The 25,633-nt window shown below is 40.5% G+C and overlaps 1 protein-coding gene across 1 annotated transcript in view; it reads left to right on the top strand.

The window, feature by feature from the left end:
* LOC122811389 (carnitine O-acetyltransferase-like) overlaps positions 1 to 25,633 on the top strand; it is a 297,871-nt gene that overhangs the window by 19,948 nt on the left and 252,290 nt on the right. Inside the window, exon 2 of the mRNA XM_044083201.1 lies at positions 10,854 to 11,129. Within this exon, the coding sequence (XP_043939136.1) occupies positions 10,854 to 11,129 (276 nt within the window). The remainder of the gene's footprint in view (positions 1 to 10,853; positions 11,130 to 25,633) is intronic.

Here is a 25,633-nt window from a genome sequence, read left to right as displayed (position 1 = left end):
AAGTTGTTGTATCTTTTGGCTTTTCCCGGTTAGGGGTCGCCACAGCAGAACTCTGGTCCGCTAATGATTGGCAGTAGATTTTTACGTACCGCCTTGCCAGGCCTGACACACAACCTTCAACGAAGGTACGCCAATTCACGCATGTCTCCACACAGAAGACGCTTTAGCTGAGAATCGAACAGGACAACGTCTTACTGTGAGGCGACAACGCTACCGCAGCACCATACGTGTAGAACTGAGGGATGCAGTAAAACACAATAAATTGTGAGAGGTAAGTGCACTTACATTTTAAACACGGGGACCAGTCACCCCACCATAAAGAATGTAAAATTAAATGTATTATTCCAGACTATAAAAAGTGGTAAGAGTTGGTATAATGATGTCAGATGAATTATGTGCAAATAATTTGAGAAAACAGTAAGTATGACTGGTGATCCTTGAAAATGTGAAGTAAGGAAGAACAATGCTATTATGTTTGTTACACCTCAGCATCTTGTTGGTGTATAGTAATTCACAGCTTTAGACACTGATAGTAATTTCCAGGAGGGGCAAATAATACTTTCAGTGCCACCACTCTTTCCTGCTTTTATGACACCACACTGCCACCAGCCAGATTAGTGTGGCACTCCAAGGTCGCAATTACTCAACCCTCTTAAAACAGCCAGCATATTTCTATTCCTTTATGGTAGCTCTCAAAAACTGTCTTCAAAGGATGGATGCCAACAATTGTATCACAAGATATGCATAATTACCTTTAAGTATTCTAATAACCATCCAGCAGCCACAGTATTTTATAATTCAGTAATAAACTACTTTTTTTAAAATGATACAAAGAATGCTGATTACTAAATGTGTAGATAATGTACACCTTTGCACAGAGAAATTCAACTAAAATAGACAGACCGTTTCAGAAAACGGACTTGCTGCAAACTTGTTGGACCTATACCTAGCTTTAGCTAAATTTCAGCTGAAGCTGTCCATCTTCAACCTGCAAATTATTCAGTATTTGAAGACGAGCAGTCATTCAAGCAATGGATTACTGCATCCCAGGGAAAGTTTTCAGACAAAGTTTTGTAAGCAATAGATCACTGAACCCCATGGAAAGCAGGCTTTCACTTTCCATGCAAGCTAGGGAGAGGGACAGAGAGATGTTCTAGGTTTCTGCTACTTTTCCTGGTTGTTACAGACCTGCTCACAACCCAACAACTAGAACATAGTTCTACAACTTTTTAGTAAATAAATATGTAAATAAAATAAAAATAAGTCATTTTGCTTACTTATGATCCAGACTGGGACAGATTCCCGTCAGTGCCTTGAGGCTATCTTAGCCAAAAAATGTTAACAGCATCTCTTAAATTAAAGTAAAATTGTTTAGATTCAGCTACTGTTTCAAGCTTCTGAAAGGAGGTTTATGAAACACTTGCACTTGGGGTGTGTGCGTTTGTATATATCCGTAAAACCATTTTATTCTTTGCTGTAACATTGCTGTGAAATGGTTACACATATGTTAGTGCTGTATAGATCCCCACACTGCCTTTGACTTATGCTAGTCATATGTCATCCAAAGTTTCTCCTAGGATGGCTTGTAGGTAGTATTTGGCTGCACTCATGGGACAGTTCTACTGAGTCAAGTTGCCCCCCCCCCCAGAACAAGAGAGCCATCCTTCCTCTCCTCATTGTTCCTCCCACTGTCTGTTCCCTCATCTCTGGATCCATTTTCAAGCCAGCTGTGTGTCCAAGAAAATCACTTGACCAGACAGTGCTCTCAGGCCAAGTCTGAAAAGTTCTATATGGATCCGTGTTCTTTCCTAGTAAACAAAAATATGCTGATGTGCAGACCTGCAGCTTCCTAGTGCATAGGTGTGCTAGACATTGATGTAATATTAAGAATAGGAGCTTCATATGCTCTGTCTGTATAAAAAGAGGTTTAAAACATAGTATTTTGAAGTCTGTAAGTACAACAGCAGAAAGCTAGAGTTTGAAATGAGATGGAGGCAAGCTTTAAATTGGGTGTTGGATGCTTAATGTGGCTCACAGATGGAGATGGTAGGGTACAAATACATTAAAGCAAAATTTAAATTTATGCTGGCACTTTTAAGATCATAGAATGTGTCAGATTACCTACTGATAACTTAAGATCTGAAATTCAGATTTGGTGAGTGGCATATGTTGCAGAAGTGCATCTTTTGGTTCCGATATAAAAAAACGATACCATTCTTTGAGTTAGGTGTAGTGAATACAATACATTTTAAATTCTTAACCTATGAAAAGCCATTTGTTTGGGACTGAAAGAAACGCTAAATAACCCACCAATTATTTATGTACAAAAAAGTTAAACTTGCCTCCTTCCAGTACTGGAAGCTGTATCTCCTTTTCCTCCTGACTACTACTAGTAACTCTAAAGTTGTCAGCCTTTGGGATAAGTTCAGTTTTGATGGCTTCATAATTAGGCCCTTCATACTCATCCAAACAGCGCTTGAGTGGAGTCTGTACAGTGTGAAGGTCTCCACAGGTTCCAGTTTGCTGTCATTTATTGCGAATTTAGTTTTGACACTTTCTTTGTGTGTGTGTGATCTAAATCCAACAGGTAATACATTTTGTTTTTAAATGATTGGAACAATCTCTTTTGAAATACATTATTTTAATTTTAAATGTTTGATAGAATCTGTGATTGCCCGTTTGATTCTTCATATGGGCTTGTCCTTGATTGGAGAAACTGGCATACCTGTTAATGCCAGTACAAATTAGCAGTTTCTCCAAGGTCAAGTTCTCCTTCTGAGAGGAGGTATTATTAAGTTTTACAAGCTGTCTTCTTATGTCAAGCAGTCTTTGGTTGGAAGCAGGTTTAGGAAAGTATGACTTCCAAGTAGGCTCTTTATCAATGTGTTTGCAGTCAAAATGCCGAGTGCCAAAAATCTGAAAATAAAAAATCGAAGTACAGAAGAGCAAATCCTGAATATCATTCTTCTCCTTTAAACTTATTTTTACTGGGGGGTTTATTGCACTTATACTAACTCCTAGAGTATACGTGTCCAACCTGTGGCCCTCAGAGCTCTTCCATGCGGCCCTCAACCTCTAACTGCAACATCGATGTACGCATGCCCCAAAACACTTTTTTGATTGTGTTTTTCTCTCCCGTGACCTTCCAGTTTTCTTTTCGAGCCAAAAAAGGGTCCGTGTTTACGCCATTATTTTGTGCCGAACAATCAGTGAGTGTGTGTGTGTGTGTGTGTGTGTGTGTGTGTGTGTGTGTGTGTGTGTGTGTGTGTGTGTGTGTGTGTGTGTGTGTGTGTGTGCTCTCGCTGAAGAGAGACTCGTGTATGGATTTGCCACTGTTTCCTTGGAAAGGGACAGCAATTACCTGTGTTAATAGGTAAGTACGGAGTGAGTGAGTGCATGCATGAAAGCAGAACTGTGTGTGTGAAAGTAGAAGGTGTGTGTGTGTGTGTGTGTGTGTGTGTGTGTGTGTGTGTGTGTATGTGTGCATGTCCGATAGAGATGCATGCAAAAAGAGTCTAACAATGATCAGTCTACCTACTGAACACAAACAAGTTAGCTCACAAATACATCATACATTAAGAGTACACTTTCATTAAATTGCGGCTTTCCTGACAGGGAGAGTGTTGTATTGAACATGAACACATACCTCTTAACTGTATGGATTTTCAAAGAATGTCTGGATTTTTGCCTCGTCTTCCAAGTTGTGTCTTTTGCTTAGGAAATAAAAGTAGTCATCCAAGGTAATGCAGTTCCAGGGAGTAAGAATGAGACAGCAGCCTAGGGTTAACGGGTCAGTAGTGGACTGACTATGTGGGACTGTAGCATATAAAGTTGTATTGTTTTTCCAGACTAACAAAAAAGCATCTAGTACTGTTTTTTTCATTGGTGGGTTCTAAGCAGTGGTAGATTGGACAACCGTAATCATAGCTTTGGTGGATCATCAATACTGGCAAATTAAGTGGGCACAATGTCATTTTTTAAATGTTTGGGATTTTAGTGTGTATGTGTGTGCTTTAGTGTGTATGTGTGTGCTTATGTGTTGAGTGCTGCAACAGTAGATGATTATTAAAGACAGAGACTTACAGACTGCGGAGAATATGTTTCTTTGTTTCAAAACCAATACTTGGATACACATGCCAGAAGTAGATTTTTTGACATAGCTTCTTGCCATTTACAGTGGATGGATATTTACATTTAATGGACAATGTATTAGCGTGGGCCTGTGGGGTTCTGAAGGATGCCAAGTCTACCACTGCCAGTGTCTTGTAAAGTTATCTGGAAATGGATATTGGGATGTTACTGAAAAAATATAGTAAGTGGGCTTAGAAATATAGTTTAATTAAATAAAGTGTACTTTCAATTTACAGGCCATAATTTAATTTATTTCAGGTAGTCCAGATACTGGTAGATTGTATACCATTAGACTTAATTAGAGAGAGCTGTCATTCTGGGGAAACAAGCAGCCCTAGTTTCATTGAAAGCTCTGTGGTTGCTTGCAGGTAGGAAGTTGCAGGATGTTGATGCAATGTGTTTTATTTATTATTTTTAATGCATTTGTCATTTCAAAGCATGATTTTCTTTGATGCAAAAGAAGGCAGGACTGAATGAGCCATATAATGTTTAACTGACAATAATGGGATAGAAAGATTATAAGTGATGTATAATGCTTGCAGCTATGGTTGTTTCAGTGGTGTCTGTGATGCATAACTGTTTTTGGGCCTGTGTCCCACTTTTATTTTTCGCTTTGTCCAGATTTCTTGCTCTAAGGTTGAGAGGTATGAGTTCCATACTAAATCAGAAGTTGTATTTACCTCGGAAGACTTTTCGGCATAATTATGAAAAACAGAGCCTTTTTAATATCTCTGCTTATTTCCAATATAAGCTGCCATGTAACCTTGCAAATAACCTTCTTATTAAGTTACTTTACTTCTTTTGGAATTGACTGGTATGATTCATCTGTTCGGACATAAGCATAGAGTGCTAATGTGACTTTGATTTCTTGCAGCTGTCTGTGGTTTACATAATCACAATAACTTTTCTGTGTTTCTGGGTGTGTAATGAATTTAACAGTTTTAAATATGTTTTCCAAAACTAAATAAATATATAATAAATAAATAATCCTCTCTACACTTTGAGCTACTGACAAAGTCTGGGAATTTGTTTTTTTTCAAAAGCGAAGGTCAGCATTACAGCTCAGTAAACTGTCAGTCTGTGAGTAACTTCTGCACAAATTAAAATGTCTGAATGTCAAATGGCTTTAGATTGGAGGGAAGTTTATTTTTATTTATTTTATTTTACATTTGTTTACCGGGAAAGTCTGACTGGACACAGGTCCATTTTCAGCAGAGGCCTGGGGAGAAAAGCTCCAAAATAACACAAAACAATATAATACAATACATGAGAGAGAGAGACAGCAAATTATGGCTGTAATACTCATACAATATGGCAGAGATTACATCTCGTAACAGTGAGAATCATTAAGGTACAGAATAAACTTAAAAACATATTTTTTTACAGTTATAATTACAGCAAGGCAAATAAATATCAATGAGTTAAGTTTTTAGGAGAAGGCTGTTTGTTCATAGCTGAAGCTGTGAAACAATCTTTTGGTATGGATTAACCTGGGGATCGACACAAGTTGTATGTTTACACCAGTATGTAGCATTATAGTTTATGGTTTTCTTATTGATTTACTTTTTCCCGAGCAGTTGTTTGTTGATTTATTGATGGTCCTTTTGGTGGTTGGAAATTACATGGATAAATCCATCTCTATTATGATTTTTTTTCAGATATTTTGACTTCCAGACAATTTCATTCAGTGAGTGGGTGTCATGCGATTACTGAGGTTGCCTATTTTACAAGTAGGGGCTTTTTTGTGTGTGTGTGTGTGTGTGTGTGTGTGTGTGTGTGTGTGTGTGTGTGTGTGAGAGAGAGAGAGATTTAATATGTATCCTGAATATAATTTTGCAAATGGAATTCTTAGTTAAACATGCCCCTCTTCTTGGGCAACTAGACTTGAGTAACCAATATTAGATCTTGGCCATCCAGCTGGGAAAGGGTAGTATGTGGATTTTCCATCTGGTTTGATGAAGGCTATGCTACTTACCCAAGGACTAGATTTATGGCTATCCATCCAGCCATCATGTTGCTGAACTACACTGTTTGATAATGAGAGGAGCTCTTTACAGAAGTTGAAGGTTTTTGTGTCAAGAACCTGTCCATAAAACGTGGCTTGTTTATGTTGCAGTGAAGGCTGTGGTCTTTATAGTGAGCGTTTTAAGTATAACCAGTATTTCTGAGGTAAAGGACGTCTCTTAAGGCAGGATCTCTCTTAGCCTGGAAAGCAAGCCAATGATGAAATTTATAGGGGCCAGTGAGAGACAGAGGAAAGCAAGAAGCTTTTTAGTCTGTTTGGATAACTAAGTGAACTTAGTCCTTTGACCTTTTTTTGTCATAAATGGTTGTAGTCTTTCTTTTGGCGGGGTGTTTTGCTGAGGCACATGCCAAAAGGGGCACTGCACTCAATAATGGCTCTTGTAAAGGAAGAATACAGGGATGTTATTGACCTCCTTGTCCCTGGATGAGATACCCTTACTAATGAAGTGGGCCATGTAAAAAGCTTTCCTTACAAAGGAGACAACATAGTGGTCAAAAGTCAGGTTTCTATCAACCTGGGTGCAAGTACCATACGACTTATTGCGTGCTTACAACATTGTTATTAATGTGATAATTTGTGGGGACATCACTCTCCTCAAAGGGGATGATGATGCACTTTTTGGCATTTAGCTTGAGGCCATATTTCTGGCATCAGTTATTTGTTTGGGTGAGACCCTCTTTTAGCTTATTCAGAATTGTTTTATTAAGTCAGTAATGTGAATTCTTTACTTTATTGCAAATTTGTTGGGTTATTTTTGTGGATTACAGTATTGTAGGACTGCTGATGTTGACATTTTACGTAGTTGGACTGCTGGAATGATTTTCCCAGTAAAAAAAAAAATATATATATAATAAATAAATAAATAAATAATAAAAAAAAAAATATATATATATATATATATATATATATATATATATATATATATATAAAACTAAGATGTTAGAGTTAACTGTTAGATTAGAGAATTAGAATTAGAATGAGAATTAGAATTTTAAGGCAAATAGTAGGCATTTATTACATTTATTCATTGTTCAAATGCACCTACAGTACAGCCAGGAGGTCGACTGTGGTCTTCCGGAGCAACACAATAGTTAACTATATGATATATTTTATATGCGGCCCCAAGACCATTTCTGTTCACTCAATGCGGCCCCAGCAAGCCAAAAGGTTGGACACCCCTGTCCTAGAGCATCTTACCTAGAGAAAATGGAACATTCCAAGAAACTGGAACATTCCAAGAAACGACCATCTCAGACTAGTTTAGGTAAGTCCTTTTTTTTTTTTCAACCATTAAGTATCTGTGTTTTGAGACCCATTCTAATGGGTCCTGAAATTTCAGATAGTTACCTTCCAAGTTTCTTCACCATTTCTTTCCAGAATTGCAGGGGATGTCTGGATGCAGGTAGGTGTCTGGTCTTCTTTTCCATATTGTCAAAACATTATGGCACAAAATACCCCAGTCACTGTTATGACTCCCCCATCCTTCTGCTCAAAAGAGGGGATTGCTTGTGAGTTCTTATGCCCTTCTGACTGTAGTTGACCTGTGTCGTATTGAGCATGTTCTGAAGTTCTAGTCAATAGTTTCTGTACCAACATGCCATCTGCAGAAATGGGGGGGGGAGATTAAAATACTTCAAGACATATTAGTAGAAATGGTTAATAGAGACATTTTTCTGCTTTGTGATTGTGGTTTTGAGTGGAAAATATTTTACTAAAATGTGTACTTAAGCATTTCACAGTGTTGATTTTTTTTTTTTAGAAAGTCTTTGTCTGGGTAATGGTATGATTGTTTACATACTTCTCAACCTCCTATTGCAAGAAGTATGGATAAAGCCAAAAGTCACGAGGGGGGAGGGGGATTTAAAGGCACCAAAACAGGGACAAATTTTAAATACTGCTGTTATAAATTTGGAAGCTTCCTAGAACAATAGATTTTGCATTAGCCTGCATTTTCCGAAAAATATGAAGCATGAAACTCGATTCTTCTTCTCCTTTCGGCTTTTCCCGGTTAGGGGTCACCACAGTGGATCACCTGTATCCGTTTCTTCCTGTTCTCTGCATCTTGCTCTGTCACACCAACCACCTGCATGTCCTCTCTAACCACATGCATAAACCTTATTTTAGGCCTTCCTCTTTTCCTCTTACCTGGCAGCTTCTTCCTTGGCATCCTTTTCCCAATATACCCAGCATCCCTCCTCAGCATGTCCAAACCAACGCAGTCTCGCCTCTCTAGATTTGTCTCCAAACTGTCCAACCTGGGCTGACCCTCTAATATACTTATTCCTAATCCTGTCTACCCTTGTCACACCCAGTGTAAATCTTAACATCTTTAACTCTGCCACATCCAGCTCTGACTCCTGCCTTTTTGTCAATGCCACTGTCTCCAACCCATATAACATAGCTGGTCTCACTACCCTTTTGTAGACCTTCCCTTTCACTCTTATTGGTACTCATTTGTCACATATCACTCCTGACTCTCATCTCCACCCACTCCACCCTGCCTGTACTCTCTTCCACACTCGCCATTACTCTTGAACTATTGATCCCAAGTATTTAAACTCCTCCACCTTTGCCAACTGTACTCCCTGCAGTCTCACCATTCCTCTACCCTTCCTTTCATTCACGCACATATATTCCGTCTTGGTTCAGCTGACCTCCATTCCTCTCCTCTCTAGAGCATATCTCCACCTCTCCAGGGTCTCCTCAACCTGTTCCCTACTCTCACTACATATCACAATGTCATCTGCAAACATCATAGTCCACAGGGACTCCTGTCTGATCTCGTCTGTCAACCTGTCAATCACCAGTGCAAATAAGAAAGGTCTCTGAGCTGATCCTTGATGTAATCCCACCTTAAACGCATCTGTCACTCCCACCGCAGATCTCACCGCTGTCACGCTACCCTTGTACATATCCTGTACCACTCTTACATACTTCTCTGCCACTCCTGACTTCCTCATACAATACCACAACTCCTCTCTAGGCACCCTGTCATATGCTTTCTCTAAGTCCACAAAGATACAATGCAACTCCTACTGAACCTTCTCTGTACTTCTCCATCAACACTCTTGGAGCAAACATCGCATCTGTAGTGCTCTTTCCTGGCATGAAACCATACTGCTGATCACTAATCATCACCTCCCTTCTTAACCTAGCTTCCACTACTCTTTCCCATAATTTCATGCTGTGACTGATCAGTTTTATCCCTCTGTAGTTACTACAGCTCTGCACATCGCCCTTATTCTTAAAAATCAGTACAAAAACACTTTTTCTCCACTCCTCTGGCATCCTCTCACTTTCCAGTATTTCGTTAAACAATCTGGTTAAAAATTCCACTGCCATTTCTCCTAAACACCTCCAAGCTTCCACAGGTATGTCATCTGGACCAACAGCCTTTCCATTCTTCATCTTCTTCATAGCTATCCTTACTTCCGCCTTGCTAATCCAGTGCACTTCTGATTCACTATCCCCACATCATCCAGCCTTCTGTCTCTCTCATTCTCTTCATTCATCAGCCCCTCAAATTTTTCCTTCCATCTGTTCAACACATTCTCCTTGCTAGTGAGTACATTTCCCTCATTATCCTTTATCACCCTTACCTGCTGCAAATCTTTCCTAGCTTGGTCCCTCTGTCTAGCCAGTCGGTACAGGTCCTTTTCCCCCTCCTTATTGTCCAAACTTTTATACAACTCTCTATACACCATATCCTTAGCCTTTGCCACCTCTCTCTTTACCATGCACCTCATCTCCTTATACTCCTGTCTACTTTCTTCATCTCTCTGACAATCCCACTTCTTTGCCAACCTCTTTCTCCGTATAGTCTCCTGTACTTCCTCATTCCACCACCAGGTCTCCTTGTCCTCCTTCCGCTGTCCAGATGTCACACCAAGCACCTTTCTAGCAGTCTCTCTTGCTAGCTCTGATGTAGTTACGCAGCTATTCGGTAACACTTCACTGCCACCCAGTGTCTGTCTTAACTCTTCCCTGAACTCCACCTCACAATCACACTTTTTCAATTTCCACCATTTGATCCTTGGTGCTGCCCTCACACTCCTCCTCCTCTTCTTGATGGCCAATGTCATTCTACAGACCCCCCATTCTATGCTGCCTAACTACACTTTCCCCCATCACTTTATAGTCTCCAATCTCCTTCAAAGTGGCCCTCCTACATACGATATAATCCACCTATGTCCATCTCCCTGCACTGTTGTATGTCACCCTATGCTCCTCCCTCTTGTTAAAATACATATTCACCACAACCATGTCCATCTTTATTTGCAAAATCCTCTACCATCTGACCTTCTGCATTCCTTTTCTTAAACTCAAATAATTGTCATTATTCAGTGATTTCAATCCTTAGTCATTTGCCAGAAGACCACAAAATGTCTGAAGAACTGACTTAAAATATGAGATGAAAATCTGGACAGTTAAGAGGTATGTCAGTGTACATTGCTTTTGCTTGTTTTTTACCCTTACAGAAGCTCATTTGTGGAAACCACTCTCTCCTTTGCTGCTGCTATTATGTCATGCTACTTGTTCTGTCATTTGGTGTTTTCTTCTATAACAGATACATTTTGGGGACAGGTTTTTTAAGTATGGTTTTATGAGTTCTTGTTCCATATCTTGCAGGAGTGAGACTCTGATGTGATTAAACTAATCAAAACCACTAATATTATGATTTTTACTTCTATATCAGGGGGCAGTATGGGAGCCAATATTCAGCCCAGCATCCACTTTCTCACAGCCAGACCCCCCCGGGAGGCACATGTCCAGCTATTATCCTTTACCTCAACAGCCAGTTCCTCCATTGAATCAGACATTGGATAAATACCTCATGGCATTGCGTCCTCTTGTTAGTGAAGAAGAACTGGAGTACAGCATGAAGCAGGTGAAGGAATTTGGGAAGTCAGGTGGCATTGGAGAGATACTACAAGAGCACCTGGAGAAAAGAGCAAGAAAGATGCCTAACTGGGTAAGTAATTTGTTTTGTTTTCTCCAACGTGTTGTACAGGACTAGCCAAAGGTACTTTTACAACAAGTCTTTTTAAGGGTGTGTCAGAATAGTTTATGCAGAATATGATTAGAGAAGTGGATTTTTTTGTTTGATTCAGGTAATTAAAAGGATCTGTATAGCCTTGAGTTACAAAATGTGCATAACATGGACTTCTGCATTTTCACATCATAAATGGCTTTGTAGAGTTTGCACTACAGAATGTCGCACTGCTTTCATTTTGCCGTCTTTTCTTGTGGCAGAGTTTTTAGCTGGATATTAAAACATAAAAATAACCATGGTATTCATAAATGAGAACCAGCGATGAAGTACTGTGTATATTTTTTTTAACTTTCTGTGTTTCACGGAATGGGGATAATGTCTAGTTAGTCATTCAAATGAAATGGTATTGCACTTTAGTGCAGTCTGGCCTTATTCTGTGAAACATGGAAAGTTACAGACATATACACTCTACTGTTGCATAGCACTTCTCCAGCAGTACTTGTGTATGAATCCCACAGGAGGTGTACAAGTGACGGTTATGTGGAGTGAAGCAATTTGTAAATGTGAAATTTTGTGTGGTTCATAATCTGGAGGTTCAACCGATGATAACATAGGGAGAACTGGGTTACAAAAGGCAGGACGTTTTGCATAATTCTTTTAGGTACAGTGACATTGTTATTTTTCCCTGCAATATCAACACCGGGAATTAAGGCCATGAGCTTTTGAAGAGCTGCTTACTGTGCTACAGGGTTTGATTCCCTCAGTCTTAACTTGCTTAATTTGTGACCATGAACAAGTCACTTAATCAGACAGTGCTTTGGGCCTAGTAGCCGTGAACCTATGTACCCGTTATTCTGCACTTTTTTGCATCCACTTATCATTGGATTTTAATTCCTTTCTTCTTGATGACTAGTCAGTGTGTCTTTGTTTACCCTTTTCTGCTTAGTATCATAGAAGTGAAAGAATACCATTAGCTTTCATTTGGGGCCGAAACGAAAGGCCTCCAGCATAATGTGCAGGTGGACTGTCGCTCATCTAGTCAGGGTGTAATAGAAGAGTCTTTGTGGGTTCTGTTCAAGCAGCTTTATTATGTACAAACACATTACAGTTAAAGCTTATTAACTCCAACTTACCTAATTTATGTACAAACTAGCTGCATTCATTTTCATATGCATACTGTCTGGCTGTACTTTCAAAATGGCACTAGGTACAACACATGCTCGTTATTTATACATGCACGTTCATCACTTGCTGTGCTTCTTAAAGACACATCGCACACACACTGCTGTACATCCTCCCTCTTTGAGAAATAGATCGTGCAATGCTAAGAATATCAGTAGGCATGCAAGTAATATAAGTAGCTTTTTCATGCATTGTACAGAACTATGTACGTATATACGGTTATGTCCAAGTCGCTTCATATCTCACACCAGGTCAGGACATTCAACCATATCGTGTGATGTAAAACTGAGGATTAGACTTGGCAACTGGAATTGTCTTTGAATGTTCAACCTTTGGAATGTCAGGAACATTATGAGGAATGAAATCGGAAGGTAAGATACATTCTGGAACAGGAACGTTGTCTGGATTGCTCTGAGATCTGGAGTCTTTATCACAGGAACAATGCTGCGATAACGATTCTGGTACAAGATGGAAATGTCTGCAATTTCTCCTGTAGTCCACACCTTCAGATTCTACAAAGTAGGATCTCAGCTCGGTACAAATACCTGTCACCTGACCAGTCCAGTTGAAACCATTCACTATCTGTATCCTCACTGTCTCTCCTTTTTTCAATGGACAAAGAAATCTGCTTGATTTATCATAATTGGACTTCTGGATAGAATGCTTCTTGAATAACTGAGCTCTGATGGTTCTGTTTTTAGCTTTAGGCCTCAGTAAACTAGAACTAACAGGCAATGTTGTTTTGGTTTGCCTGGATAGAAGTCTGTGAGCAGATGAGCTAAGTATATCATCATGGGGTATGTTTCTGTGATTAAGTAAATTCAAAAAGACAACAGTATCATCACACTTTGACCTTTCAAGTAATTGCTTTGTACTCTGCAATGGACGTTCAGTTAGTCCATTTGACTGTGGATATTCTGGACTACTAGTAACATGTACAAAGTCCCATTCTTTTGCAAATTTCTGAAACAACTAACTAGTAAATTAAGTACCATTGTCAGAAATAACTTTGTGTGGACTACCATGGACTGAAAAATGACATTTCAATTTGATAATAACAGTAGTGGATGCTAGATTATGTAGTAAATCAATCTCAAACCAGTTCGAGTAAGAGTCTACCAATACTAAGTAATGTTGATTGTTCCACTCGAATATGTCTGGCTACTCTTGACCAAGATAGTTCATGAACTTGACTTAGCTGAAGTTGTTCTCTTTGCAAATGCTGTTTAATGCTATTGCATACTGAACAAGAAGAAAGTACTTTACCAAAAGAAGGATGAGAGAACTAGTGTTTTGGTCTTCATTAGTGAAAGACATTGATAGAGTCAGAACCTGGGTGACCACAATGCAAAATCTGGATATATTCATGTTGTAAGGAAGTAAGAACAACAATTTTAGGACCTTTGAAAGTAATGCCATCTTCCATCAACATCTCATCTCTGGAAGGAAAATAGGTGTGCACTTCAGGTGGTACACTAGATTGCTTTGATGACCACCCAACACTGATGATGTGGTTGAGCTTTTGCAAAATTGGATCAGTCTTTGTATGATCTCTCTGCTCATCAAGTCTTGTGGTAGAAAAATTACACACTGCCATCACGTCAGTCAAAATTCTCTGCGTCAAGCTGTTCCATTGTATTTCTGGGTGAGATGGGTAAGGTATCAGCCAGAGAAAGAAGTTTGCCTTTTGTATAGACCATTTTGAAGTTGTACTTTTGCAGTTTGAGCATCATTCTTTGTAATCTCGCTGGAGCTGAATGCATAGGCTTCTTTAGAATAGTAATTAGAGGTTGGTGATCAGTTTCAGTCTGAATAGTTCAACCATAGATATAATCATGAAACTTTGAACATGCAAATACTATTGCCAAAAGTTCTTTCTCTATTTGAGCATAGTGCATCTTAGTTTGGTAAGTGGTCTGCCTTCCTAAAGAATAACTGCGCCAAGACCAAATTTTGAAGCATCACAGGAAAGAGTGACGGGATTATTGATGTCATAGTATCTTAATGTAGGTGGGGTGGCAGTTTTCTGCTTAAGGTCTTCAAATGCCTTTTGGTGTTTGTTCTAACCATGACCGTGTAGCATTTTTGAATGTCTGCTCTCTTTAAATGTGCTGTCAACTCACTGAGGTCTGGTATAAACTTGCCTAAATAGTTGGCCATGCCCAGGAAATGCTGTAGAGTTTGAATATTATCTGGCACTGACATGTCGAGAATAGCTGCTTGCTTAGATGGATTTGGTCTTAAGCCAGTGCTGGTAAATAAATTACCTACATAAGTTAACGTCTGATAGCCCGAATTCTCACTTTAGAGGATTGAGCTGTAAGTTTACTTCATGTGCTCTGTTTGAACTCTCTCTTAAGATTTCTGTCATGCTCTGCTTCACCATTGCCTCCAAGCAATAAATAATCTATTATTATAGCACAAGGATAACCTGAAAAAATTTGCTCCATTGCATGCTGAAAAACTTCACTCGCAAAATTTATTCCAATTGGCATCCTCCGGAATCTATATCTGCCAAACAGGGTACCAAAAGTGGTCAGTAATGAGGATTTGCAATCAAGCGTCACTTGCCAAAATTAACTTTTTGCATCTAAGAAAGAAAGAAAAACAGTGGCATTTGATATTAGGGCTGCGACTTCTTCGACTGTACGCATTGGATGATGTGGTCTCTAATGCTTTGTTCAAATCTCTTGGGTCAATACATATTCTGGTTTCGTCTGAACCTTTCTTGTGGGCTGCTACCACGGACAGCACCCATTCAGCTGGTTCTGTAACTGGACAAATTACACCTTGCTGTACCATTTTATCTAACTTAGCTTTGACTTTATCCTGCATAGCTATTGGAACTTTTCACGCTGGTCTAACAACTGGACTGACCTCTCGGTTTAACTTCATAGACTACACAACTGGAAGTTTGCCCAACTTGTCATCGAAAACATCAGCATACTCTGAGAACATGGTGTGAGAAAAATTGGACCTAGGAGATGTACTTATATGATGAACTTTGCTAAAAGAAAGAAAATTCATTCTCAAAGTGTCTCTGAGACCCAGTAATGATTGCACAGGTCTTCAGACTATATAGAATAACAAGCTGTAACAGTTCCTAGCCATATAATACAAAAGTACTACTGAGCCTTCAGTATGAATCTCTTCAACTCCATAAGCAAAACATTTCTCACTACTAGCTACATGGAGTTGTTTATTGGTTCTCACCTTAGCAAATGTGTCTGCTGATATAACATTACTCTTTGAACCAGTGTCTACTTTGAGCTCGGTGGGTTTACCATTGATCTGGACAGTACAAAACACCTTCATTCTTTGCCAACAAATTTACTGTGTCAGCCCTTTCACCAATTACTGATGCACCATCTGCATAGAAAGTAGACTGCAATTCTACTTTATCAACTTGTTTTTTAAGTGACTTGTTTGTAACCGTGTGAGGCTTACTTGATTTGCAGAACGTTTGAAAATGGTTCCATTTTTTACACTTGTGGCATTGCTGACCAAATACTAAACATTTTCCTCTTTAATTGCGACAGTTAATAAAGCTGGATTTGGGTTTTGCTGACTCATGCCTATACTGCATTGAGCCTGAGCATGCTCATTTCTTAGAATTTGCTGAAAAATTACAAGGTTTTTCTGGGGAAGCAGCAGGGGCTGTGGCTTCATGTGCTTAGGTGTGCTTCTGTTTGCCACGTGTTGCATGCCATCTATATTTGCCCTGGAGCCTGCTGAAAACATGCTCTTGTCACTCCTAAGCATACTCTTTTGTGTCTTTCTGTAACTTCATGGATTTGACAAATCTCAGTGGCTTTACTCAATTTTAAGTCACTGTCACAAAGCAAAATCTTTCTCACAGCAGCACTATTAATACCACACACCACACACAAGGCTATCCTTTATTTAACTCGTCTTTCAAGTCACCAAACCAACACATTTTAGCTTTGTTCTCAGGTTAGTAATGTAAGCTGCAAAAGTTTCCCCTGGCTTCTGATCGTAGAACAAATGCCTCTCTAATGAAATATTTGTCTGGGGGTTGCACATTTCCCTGAACTTGTGAGTCAAAACACTTGGGGCCTTCCCTTAATTCAGCCTGTACAACAATATGATGATTTTCTCCCTCTTGTACTGCTGGTGCATACACAAATGAACACTCTCTTTCACTGGCTTCTGACCCAGCTAGGTTTAGCAAAATGAATGCCCTGGTGCATGCATCTTTGTCAGAATAAGCTGCTTATATAAAAACATCATACTCTTGCCCAAATATTCTCAAATTCTCTGCAATATTCTGATCAAATAAAAGTGGTGAAGGCTTTCAAAATACGTCTGCCATATTAACACATACCAGTGAAGGGTTTCACAGATATGCACGACTATACACACACACACACACACACACACACACACACACAAGCCAGACATTTATGCCAGTATTACTAGCTTTGCCCTATGGTACAACAACAAGCCTCTGAATAACTGAACTGTGCCAAATAAGTATCTCTGGCATTGTAACACTCTCAAAATTACTGTACAGCAAGAAATCACCTCCTTGTTAGTTTAAGAACCATTTCAGTTAACTGAACTGTTCAAATGAACTGGGCAGAAGAAGCTCTGAGTAAGAAACCTTTCAGTGTGACTGCACTTTATCAGTGTGCTGTGCACTGTTTATTCACACTTCCCAAAATGGTTCTTCTTTAATAGATAATTCTTTACAGTGCAAGAAACACTCTGTAATGGCAGTACTTTGCGAATAGACACACCTATCACAAGAAACTTTTCAAAATGGCTGTACTTTGACTGTACTTTATGAAATAGTTGCACTTTGCACACAGATCAACTCTTTGGAATGCATTCACAGTAATAAGCACACATACTGTAAGCACTTTTACACACTTTGAGATGCTGCGAATAATTCTAGTTATGCCCTTGATACAATATGAAGTCATAGTTATGCCAAAACACAGCACTTGGCCAAAAACATGCAGTCACCTTGCTTTATTTATGCTTAATGTGCCATTTTTACCCCTATTATATTCATTTTGCTTGTTTAATCTCTTTTCATGCCCACTGTACTTTTCTTGTGCTCATTTTACTCTAAACATGCCCGTTTTGCTTTAAACACATTAATTTTGCTTTAAACATGCTCATTTTGCTTTTCTGCTAGTCGTTTTATCAAATATCTTAATCTTAAACGTGTTGCTTAATTAGTAAACATTTTGTGACCCTCGCTTGTTTAATAATACAGTTTGTGCTTTTGTAATGCTCTGTTTTATCTTTTCTGTAAAGTAAACTGTTCATGTTTTCATTACCTTATTATTTTCTGGCTATTTTTTTGTGCTCGTTTCTTAGTTTACCTTCACTGTTATTCTGCACCTCATGCCTCTGAATTTTAATGTCTGGCATCCCAGTTCTGACACCATGTCGCTTGTCTAGTCAGGATTTAATAGAGTCTTTGTGGGTTCTGTTCAAGCAGCTTTATTATGTACATACACATTACGATTCAAGCTTATTAACTTCAACTTCAACTGTGATAACCCACCACTAGACCAGTAATCAAGGAGCCTCAATCCTCACCACTGGCACCCGTGGGGTGATGTTCACTGGGAGGATGACTGGTACATCCATAGTATTTCCAGATGCAGCTCTCTGCATCAAGTGCAATTTCCCTTAAGAGCACACAGAGACCACAGTCAGTCCAAGTCAGTTTTTTCCATCTTTCTCCAGATCCCCAGTAAGACTTCTCACGGGCACAGCTATAGAGTTGAGATCTCAGCTGAGTGACCAAGCCAAGACCTCCAGCAGCATCCATTCCAACCAGTGCTTCTTGTCCCTGCCCAAGTAGCTGACACACACACACACACACACACACACACACACACACACACACCTGGGAAAGGGTGTCACAGGTGTACTAGCAATGCCCCCTTCTGCCCAGACTGTAAGGTAGTTTTCACTGCCACCGGTCCCTCCTGCCAGCTACCTTAAGGCTCTTCCAAAGGTACCAAAGTTACTGAGTGATATTAATATTAATACAAATGGTAATTTGACCAAGAGCAAGGCTATTAGGAGTGGCCCACACAGTGTCACCAAATAAATATGCAAGTACTCTCAAAACTTAAATAGCTCTACACAGATCAGCCACAATGAACGGTTTAAATATATTTAATAATAAATAATAAAAGAACAAGGTAATACTAAATGTATATTCACATTGACATCATAGTTGAAAACCACAGGAAATATTTAAAATAACTTTGCAGTACAAGCTGACACAAATAAACAAAAATATTTAAACTGAGCTGCTCTATATTCCTGACTGTATCTAAGAGAATTACTGTAACCTAAGAACTTGGAGCAATGCAGATGTGATGAATGGTTCTTGTTGTCAAGTCCAAGACAGAATGCAGTATGCTTTGTCTCACTAAGAGACTTCTCAAATAATATCTGAAATAGTACTGCTAGGATAGCTTGCAGAATGACATCACTTGTCATTTGACTTCTAGTTCCCAGGCCAAACCGCCCATTGCTGGCAGCTGGTAGCATTTAGCATCTACCTGTAAAAATATAGACAAGGGCTTTTGCTCAGATCTTTGACAGATGCTGAAAGTTGTAAAACGATTGCATTCCTACATATTTCAAGACTAGTAATTAGTTCACCCTAAAGACAAGACAGAAAGCTTCCTAGTACAGACTTAGTGTCTCTGGCTGTATTCCTCTTTTATGGCCTAAAGTAATTTTCTAAAGTTTGCTGGACTGAAGTTAACCTCCTGTATATTCCAGTTTCCACTGTTAAATATATACATTTAAACAGTTACAACAGTGCATGTACATTTCTGTTCTCTTCCATTAGGGCACACTGTGGATACATTTTAAACACAGCACTTTGCAAACACCATTTCAAGACAAACATCTGTACAGAGCAGTTTGATATACACGACATACAGTTGTAATACATTTGTAACACAAGCATCTTGCATAAATTAGTTTGATGTTCACAAATAACCTATAATTATTTACAAAATTTTGGCTAGCTGTGCTGGTAGTATCTCCTTTCGTCACACTTAACACCAGGGCCTCCTATCATGGTAAGGTTTTGCAGTGTTAATATTGTAAAATTTGTAACCCTGTGTCCTGTCTAGCCATTCTACCGTGTAGATAACCTCATTGATGTTCCTTGCCACTTTGAAGAGTCCCTTCTAACCTGCCTGCAGCTTATGTCTGACAAGAATGAGAACCATAACCTGCTGCCCTACAGCATACTCTGTGATGCAAGCATTCCTGTCTTACCAGACCTTTTTCTGCTTTTGGGCTTCTGCCAGGTTCTCCTGGGGCAAGCTCATGAGTTCCCTGAACCTTGTCCTGAGGTTTAGAGCATGTGCTACAGCAGACTCCTTGTGGGATTCACACTCACCCTCCCACTCATGGCGAATCAAATCTAGAGGTCCCCTCACCCTATGCCCCTACAGCAACTCAAAGGGTGAAAAATCTGTGGATTCCTGGGGCTTCTCTCTGTAAGCAAACAGGCCTCTTATACTGGTCTGCAAATGCCTGTAGCAAGGTCTTTAGTGTAGAGTTTAACCTCTCCACCAGACCATTAGTCTGGGGGGTGGTAGGGGGTGATGTTTTAGGTGCTTCACCCCACAGTGCTTCCACAGATAAGCCAGCAGGTCTGACATGAAATTGGCATCTTTGTCAGTCAGTATTTCATTTTGGAAACCTACCTGCTGAAAATCTCTAACAAACCATTTACCACCTTTTCTGCCTCAATGGGGACTGAGCCACCATCTCATGGTATCTGGCAACATAATCTACTATCACTAGGCTATACTTCTTTCCCATGGAACGTGGGATACTCAGAGGCTCCACAATAACTGTAGCTACCCTCTGAAATGGCTTCTCAATCACAGGCAAAGCCATCAGAGGAGCTTTGACCTTGTCTCCTGCTTTGCCTACTTTTGATACTGCTGACAGGTCCTGCAGTACCTGTTACATCCCTGGAAATCCCAGGCCCATAAAAGTTCTGCATAATACGGCTCTTGGTATACCTCATGCCCATATGACCTACAAAGGGCATGTCCTGTGCTATGACTAGTGCCAGCCAGACAGTAGACTCTGGGCACTACCAACTGCTGTGTTACCTCACCTTCTAGCCCTCCCTCAGGGGTCCATCTCTGTATAGTAAGCCTTTTTCCCAGTATACAGATTTCCTCATTTCCTTGAGAATCGACTTAATTAAAAAACTTAATTAAAAGAGAATCCTGTGTCTCCCTAGCTGCTTCCATCAAGCCGTGTAATGTAGGATCTGAGAGCTGAGCCTGTCTCAACTCTCTCTTTGTAACCATTTCCAACTCCCCTTCCACAGGAAGTCTGGTATCCTGTGACAGCGGTGCCTGACAGCCTTGGTGCTATTACTCACCACAGCCCTTGCAATAACTCTGTCCAAGAGAACATCAGTACCCACCAGCAGCTGTGGCTCACCTTCAGTCTCGCTGCCACTGGTTAGCTCGCTCCCTAAAGTAACCACCTCACCAGTCCTGACTTCGTGTGGTCTGTTTCGGTCCCCCCCCAGTCTACCAGACCAACATGCCTGTCTCCATGCCTCACTGTGTGTAACTGCATGCACACAAGGTACTGTATTATCAGAACTCTGTTGGGCAGGTTTAGGCTGCCAGCCATCGGTTCCCTTAGACCCATGTGCAGCACTGGGTATCCCTTTCCTGTGCAGTGATGCCCTGCTTGCTAGGTGTAAGTCTCCTTTTTCCCCAACTCATCTGCAGTGTTGCATTCTCTATTTGCCAGCTAGATTCTCACGTCCTCAGGAGAGTGCTAAGGGCTTGTTCCTTCACCAGATGATCTGCCAGCCCTTCAGAAGTGGTGACCTGATACCCACTCGCCCACCTATGAAAATAAGTGCTTAACTCAGCAACATAATCGCACACACGTTCATCTACCTTTCATCTGTGCTCACAGAAGCTTTTTTCTATAAGCTTCAGGTGTTAACTTAAAACACTCTAAAAAGGAATGTTTAACTGTAATATAATTTAAGCAGCCAGTATCAGACAATTTAGACACAGCAGTTACAGCTTTACCATGGAGTATGGGGGTCAAGACCAGTACCCAGAGCCCTTGGTCAGCATTATACTGCACAGAGGACCAAGTAGCAGCTTTTAGAATACTTCTAGAATCCAGCCCTTTCCAAAAAAAGGAGATGAAGCCAAGGCCCTGATAGACAAAGCCTTGACCCTGCCTAAAATAGATTTTTTTACTGTGAGTACAATAAAAGGTAATAGCCTTTGACAACCATTTGGAAATAGTCTGTTTTGATACAGGTTGTCCCTCCTTACCTTCACAAAAAATGAACAATTGATTGAAGATCTGAAAGACTTATTCTGTTAAGATATTACCTGAATTGTCTGTGGACATCCAAGGTATGCAGTATCTTTTCGCCCTCATTTTTAGTTTCAGGAAAGAAAACTGGGAAGTGGATAATTCTTTGCTTAAAGTAAACTTGGTTACCATTTAAGGCATAAAAGAATAATTTGTTCACAAATAAATCATGTCCCTATGGAAAATGAACAATTGTTGACTGTCCATAAGAGTTTGCAACTCTGGTACCCTTCTTTTAGAGGTCCAAGCAATCAGTAAAACTGTTAACATGTTAAAATTAAATCAATCAGATTAGCTGGTTCAAATGGCACAAGTGTTAGTTTCTCTAACACAAAATTAAGATTCCAAGGGGGGACCACTGGTTTCATTGGAGGCCTCTTATGCAAAACTGCTTTAAGAACATTTTGATATGAGATTACCTTGAAAGAGGAGGATCCGTGGACAGACATGATGAGAGGTGTTGACTCCAACTCTTAGCTGAGATATATAAGTATCCTGTTTTTTTTTCAATTATTTATACAGTTTATTGTTTCTAGCAGTTTATATATAGCACTTTTATTGTAATCTGCATGGGTAACTGATTTGTTTGCAATTAAAAGCATTCTGTATCTTTACAAATCTTTATCTGTTTAAAAACTTTTATTTTGTGGCTATTTTGTGGATATATACTATCTTGTTTGCTCGTTTCCCACCTTTTCTAGCCAGTCCATATCCCAGGCTTTGCTTGTCTCAGGACTTTATTTTCTGTGCTCAGAGCTATCCAGACCTTGCTGTGGTAGAGGGAAGTCCTACTGCCTACCAGTGGGACTGGTGAGCATTGTACTGCCTGTCTAGCACTGGAAGAGTGGTTTCCAGCTCTGAAGTTGTAATTTTATTAGCCTTTTTGGGCTGATTTCTATCCCTTTCAACTTTCTGGATTAAAAATGTGTGTGTTTGCACATTTTTCACATCGTGCAGCATACGAGGCTACAGTTAAACTATTCAGGTGCCAGAAAGTCTGTTCTTGAAATGTTCCCTTAAAACTAGCTGGTTTCTCAGTAGTAGCACTAAAATCTGAACCCATGTGACTAGCACTTGCTCTAGAACCTGCTGGAAAGCACTAGGAAGCCGGAAACTGATACAAGCACTCAGCTCTCCTTGTCAATAAGGAGAAATAAATCATAGGCACTAAACAGCCTACAATTGCAAAGTACCTTGCAAAGGTAAGGGAAAACAGCTCTTAAACTTTACAAAAAAGCACCTAAACAGGCATGTCCAAGGGTCAGCTTCCGGTGATTTCTCCTGTCCACCTGGTGAATCTGGGCATACTGGGGCAATGCTGCAACTGCCTCATGTACACAGACAATCCTCTCCTCCTACCACCCAACACTACAACCTGCGAGAGATGCACTTACATAGCCAAACTGGAAGCAAAGCTCTCTCCGGTCAAGATTGTGCTAGACAGTCAAGAGGAGAAGGCTAACACCTGCATTACACCTCTAGCAACCCATAGCCCTTTAAAACCCACACCATTCATACCCACACATAGCAACACTAAACCCACATATGCGGAGGCCCTTAACATTAATCTGCCCAAGCAACAAGGACCTCCGAAGCCGAAACGCAAGCAAAGACCAGTCACAACCAAAGTGACACATAGCTCACAACACCAGTGTGCCACCCAACAACAGTCCCTAAGGCAAGACCATGTACCCAACACTTTAGTCATAGGTGACTCTATAGTCAGGCACACTGATGTCCCACTCACCAGGCTGAACAAGGAGAAAATTACAGTCAGCTTCCTGTCTGGTGCCAAGATCCACCACATAACGCATGCACTCAAGTCACTCCACAACAAGTACAAATATGACTCTGACATTGTCCATGCTGGAGTGAATGACGTGAGACGTGCCTCCCTGGACTACATGAAAAAAGACATGGAAGAGCTCTTGGATCATGTGACCCAGGCAGGTATGACCCTAGCCCTGAGTAGCATTCTGCCTTCGCCCAGAATGATACCACAGTATAGGGACAAAATGATTGACTTCAACAATTGTCTAAGCTTCTGGTGTCATACAAAGAGGATCCAGTATTTGTCTGCCTGGGAAGACATGATCGACAAACCACGATGCTTTGCTAGAGATGGTCTGCACCTGTCACCCCTGGGATTCAGGTTACTGGCTAAAGCTGTTGCCACCCCTATAGTGCCTTTTTTAGGCAAGGTTCAAAGGATAAAACCACCACCGTAACCGATACAAGCATGCAAAATCTGAAGGTAATGCTACTCATTGCTAGAAGTCTAAACCTCAAAATGCACTCTCACGAGGCACTCCTAAAAATGGAGAACATCGATATCTGTGCAGTGACTGAGACCTGGTTCAAAGCTCCAGAGAGCACCCCTGCAGTACCAGGCTACAATTCGTACCACACTTTTCGCCCACAAAACCAAGACCGAAACAATAAAGGTAGAGGACTGTCCATATTCACAAAGGATATTCACACCTCCAGGCTAGTTGCCCAACACAATGCATCTGAAATTCTCCAGGTGCAACTAACACTAGGTAAGACTGCAAACCAAATTGTAGCTTGCTACATATCCCCCACCATACTCCAAGATTCTCACTACACCTTCCTAAACATACTGGAAAATATTAAGATACAACCAAACACCCTAATACTGGGTGATTTCAACAACCCTGCCATTAATTGGGAAAACTACTCCGGTACCAACTCCTTTTCCCAATGGTTCTTGGAATTTATAAATTCCAACACCCTGGATCAACTAATCCATTGTCCCACCAGGGGCTCCAATATCCTAGACCTGGTCATTACCAACATGGGAGACAGATGCTCCACACCAGTGGTCACCCCCTCATTGGTCAGGTTTGACCATAAGCAAATCGCCCTTGACATCCACATCCCACCCCCACCCCCAGTAAGGAAACCTCCTTAAAAAAACTTCTCCAAAGCCAACTTCATGCTGCTGAAGTCAGAAGTGACAACTTCACAACACCCACGCAGACGGGATCTGGAAGTTTGACTGCAGAATCCTACACCAAGGCACTGTACAAGCACATCCACTCGTGCATGAATCATGCCTTTCCAAATAGAACCAAGATGATCTTCTCCAAAAAAAGGAAGCCAATCTGGTGGTCCCCTGCTATAAACAAACTATACAACAGAAGGAAGAAACTGTTGCAGAAAAGAGGAAAATCCCAGGATGCAAAAAACTCCCTCACCAGCCTCGGTAAGAAGCTGAGATCCCTCATAAAATCCTCAAAAGCTAGTTACGAAAATAAAATTGCCAAAGATTCCAAAGACAACCACAAGGCATTCTATAGTTATGTCAAGAATCTAAATGGCAATGCTCAGATCAGCTCTGAGCTACAACAGAATGGCATTAAATATACTGACCCCAAGGATATTGTCAATATCCTGGCAGATCGATTTAGTGCCAACTTCACCCCCCACTCACCCCTAAAGGGCCTATCTCAATACCAAATGATTGCCAAATTCCGATAATCACAGCCACACAGGTAGAAACAGCACTCTCCAAAGCTAAGAATACAGCACCCATGGGACCAGGTGACATCCCAGGCTGTGTACTACATGAACTACAAAATGAACTGGTACCCCACCTAAGTGTCCTGTTTAATCATAGCCTCACCTCAGGCTTGGTGCTCACTGAGTGGCGCACAGCTACAGTTGTCCCACTCCACAAGGGAGGATCCACCTTGGATCCCAGGAACTACCGTCCCATCATTCTGACAAGCCTGATCTGCAAGGGCATGGAACGCATTATCATGGAACTTAAAAACAAAGACATTGGCAACCTTCAAACACTGGACCCCACCCAGTTTGGGTTTGTGAAGGGCCGATCTTGTCTCCTGAATCTGATTGACTTCTTCGAATCAGTCTCCAGAGCTGTGGACGAG

Source organism: Protopterus annectens, chromosome 9.part0 (genome assembly GCF_019279795.1).
Source record: "Protopterus annectens isolate FY-2018-M chromosome 9.part0, PAN1.0, whole genome shotgun sequence".
In the NCBI taxonomy this organism is placed as follows: Eukaryota; Metazoa; Chordata; order Ceratodontiformes; family Protopteridae; genus Protopterus; species Protopterus annectens.
This window is presented reverse-complemented; position numbering and strand designations above follow the sequence as displayed.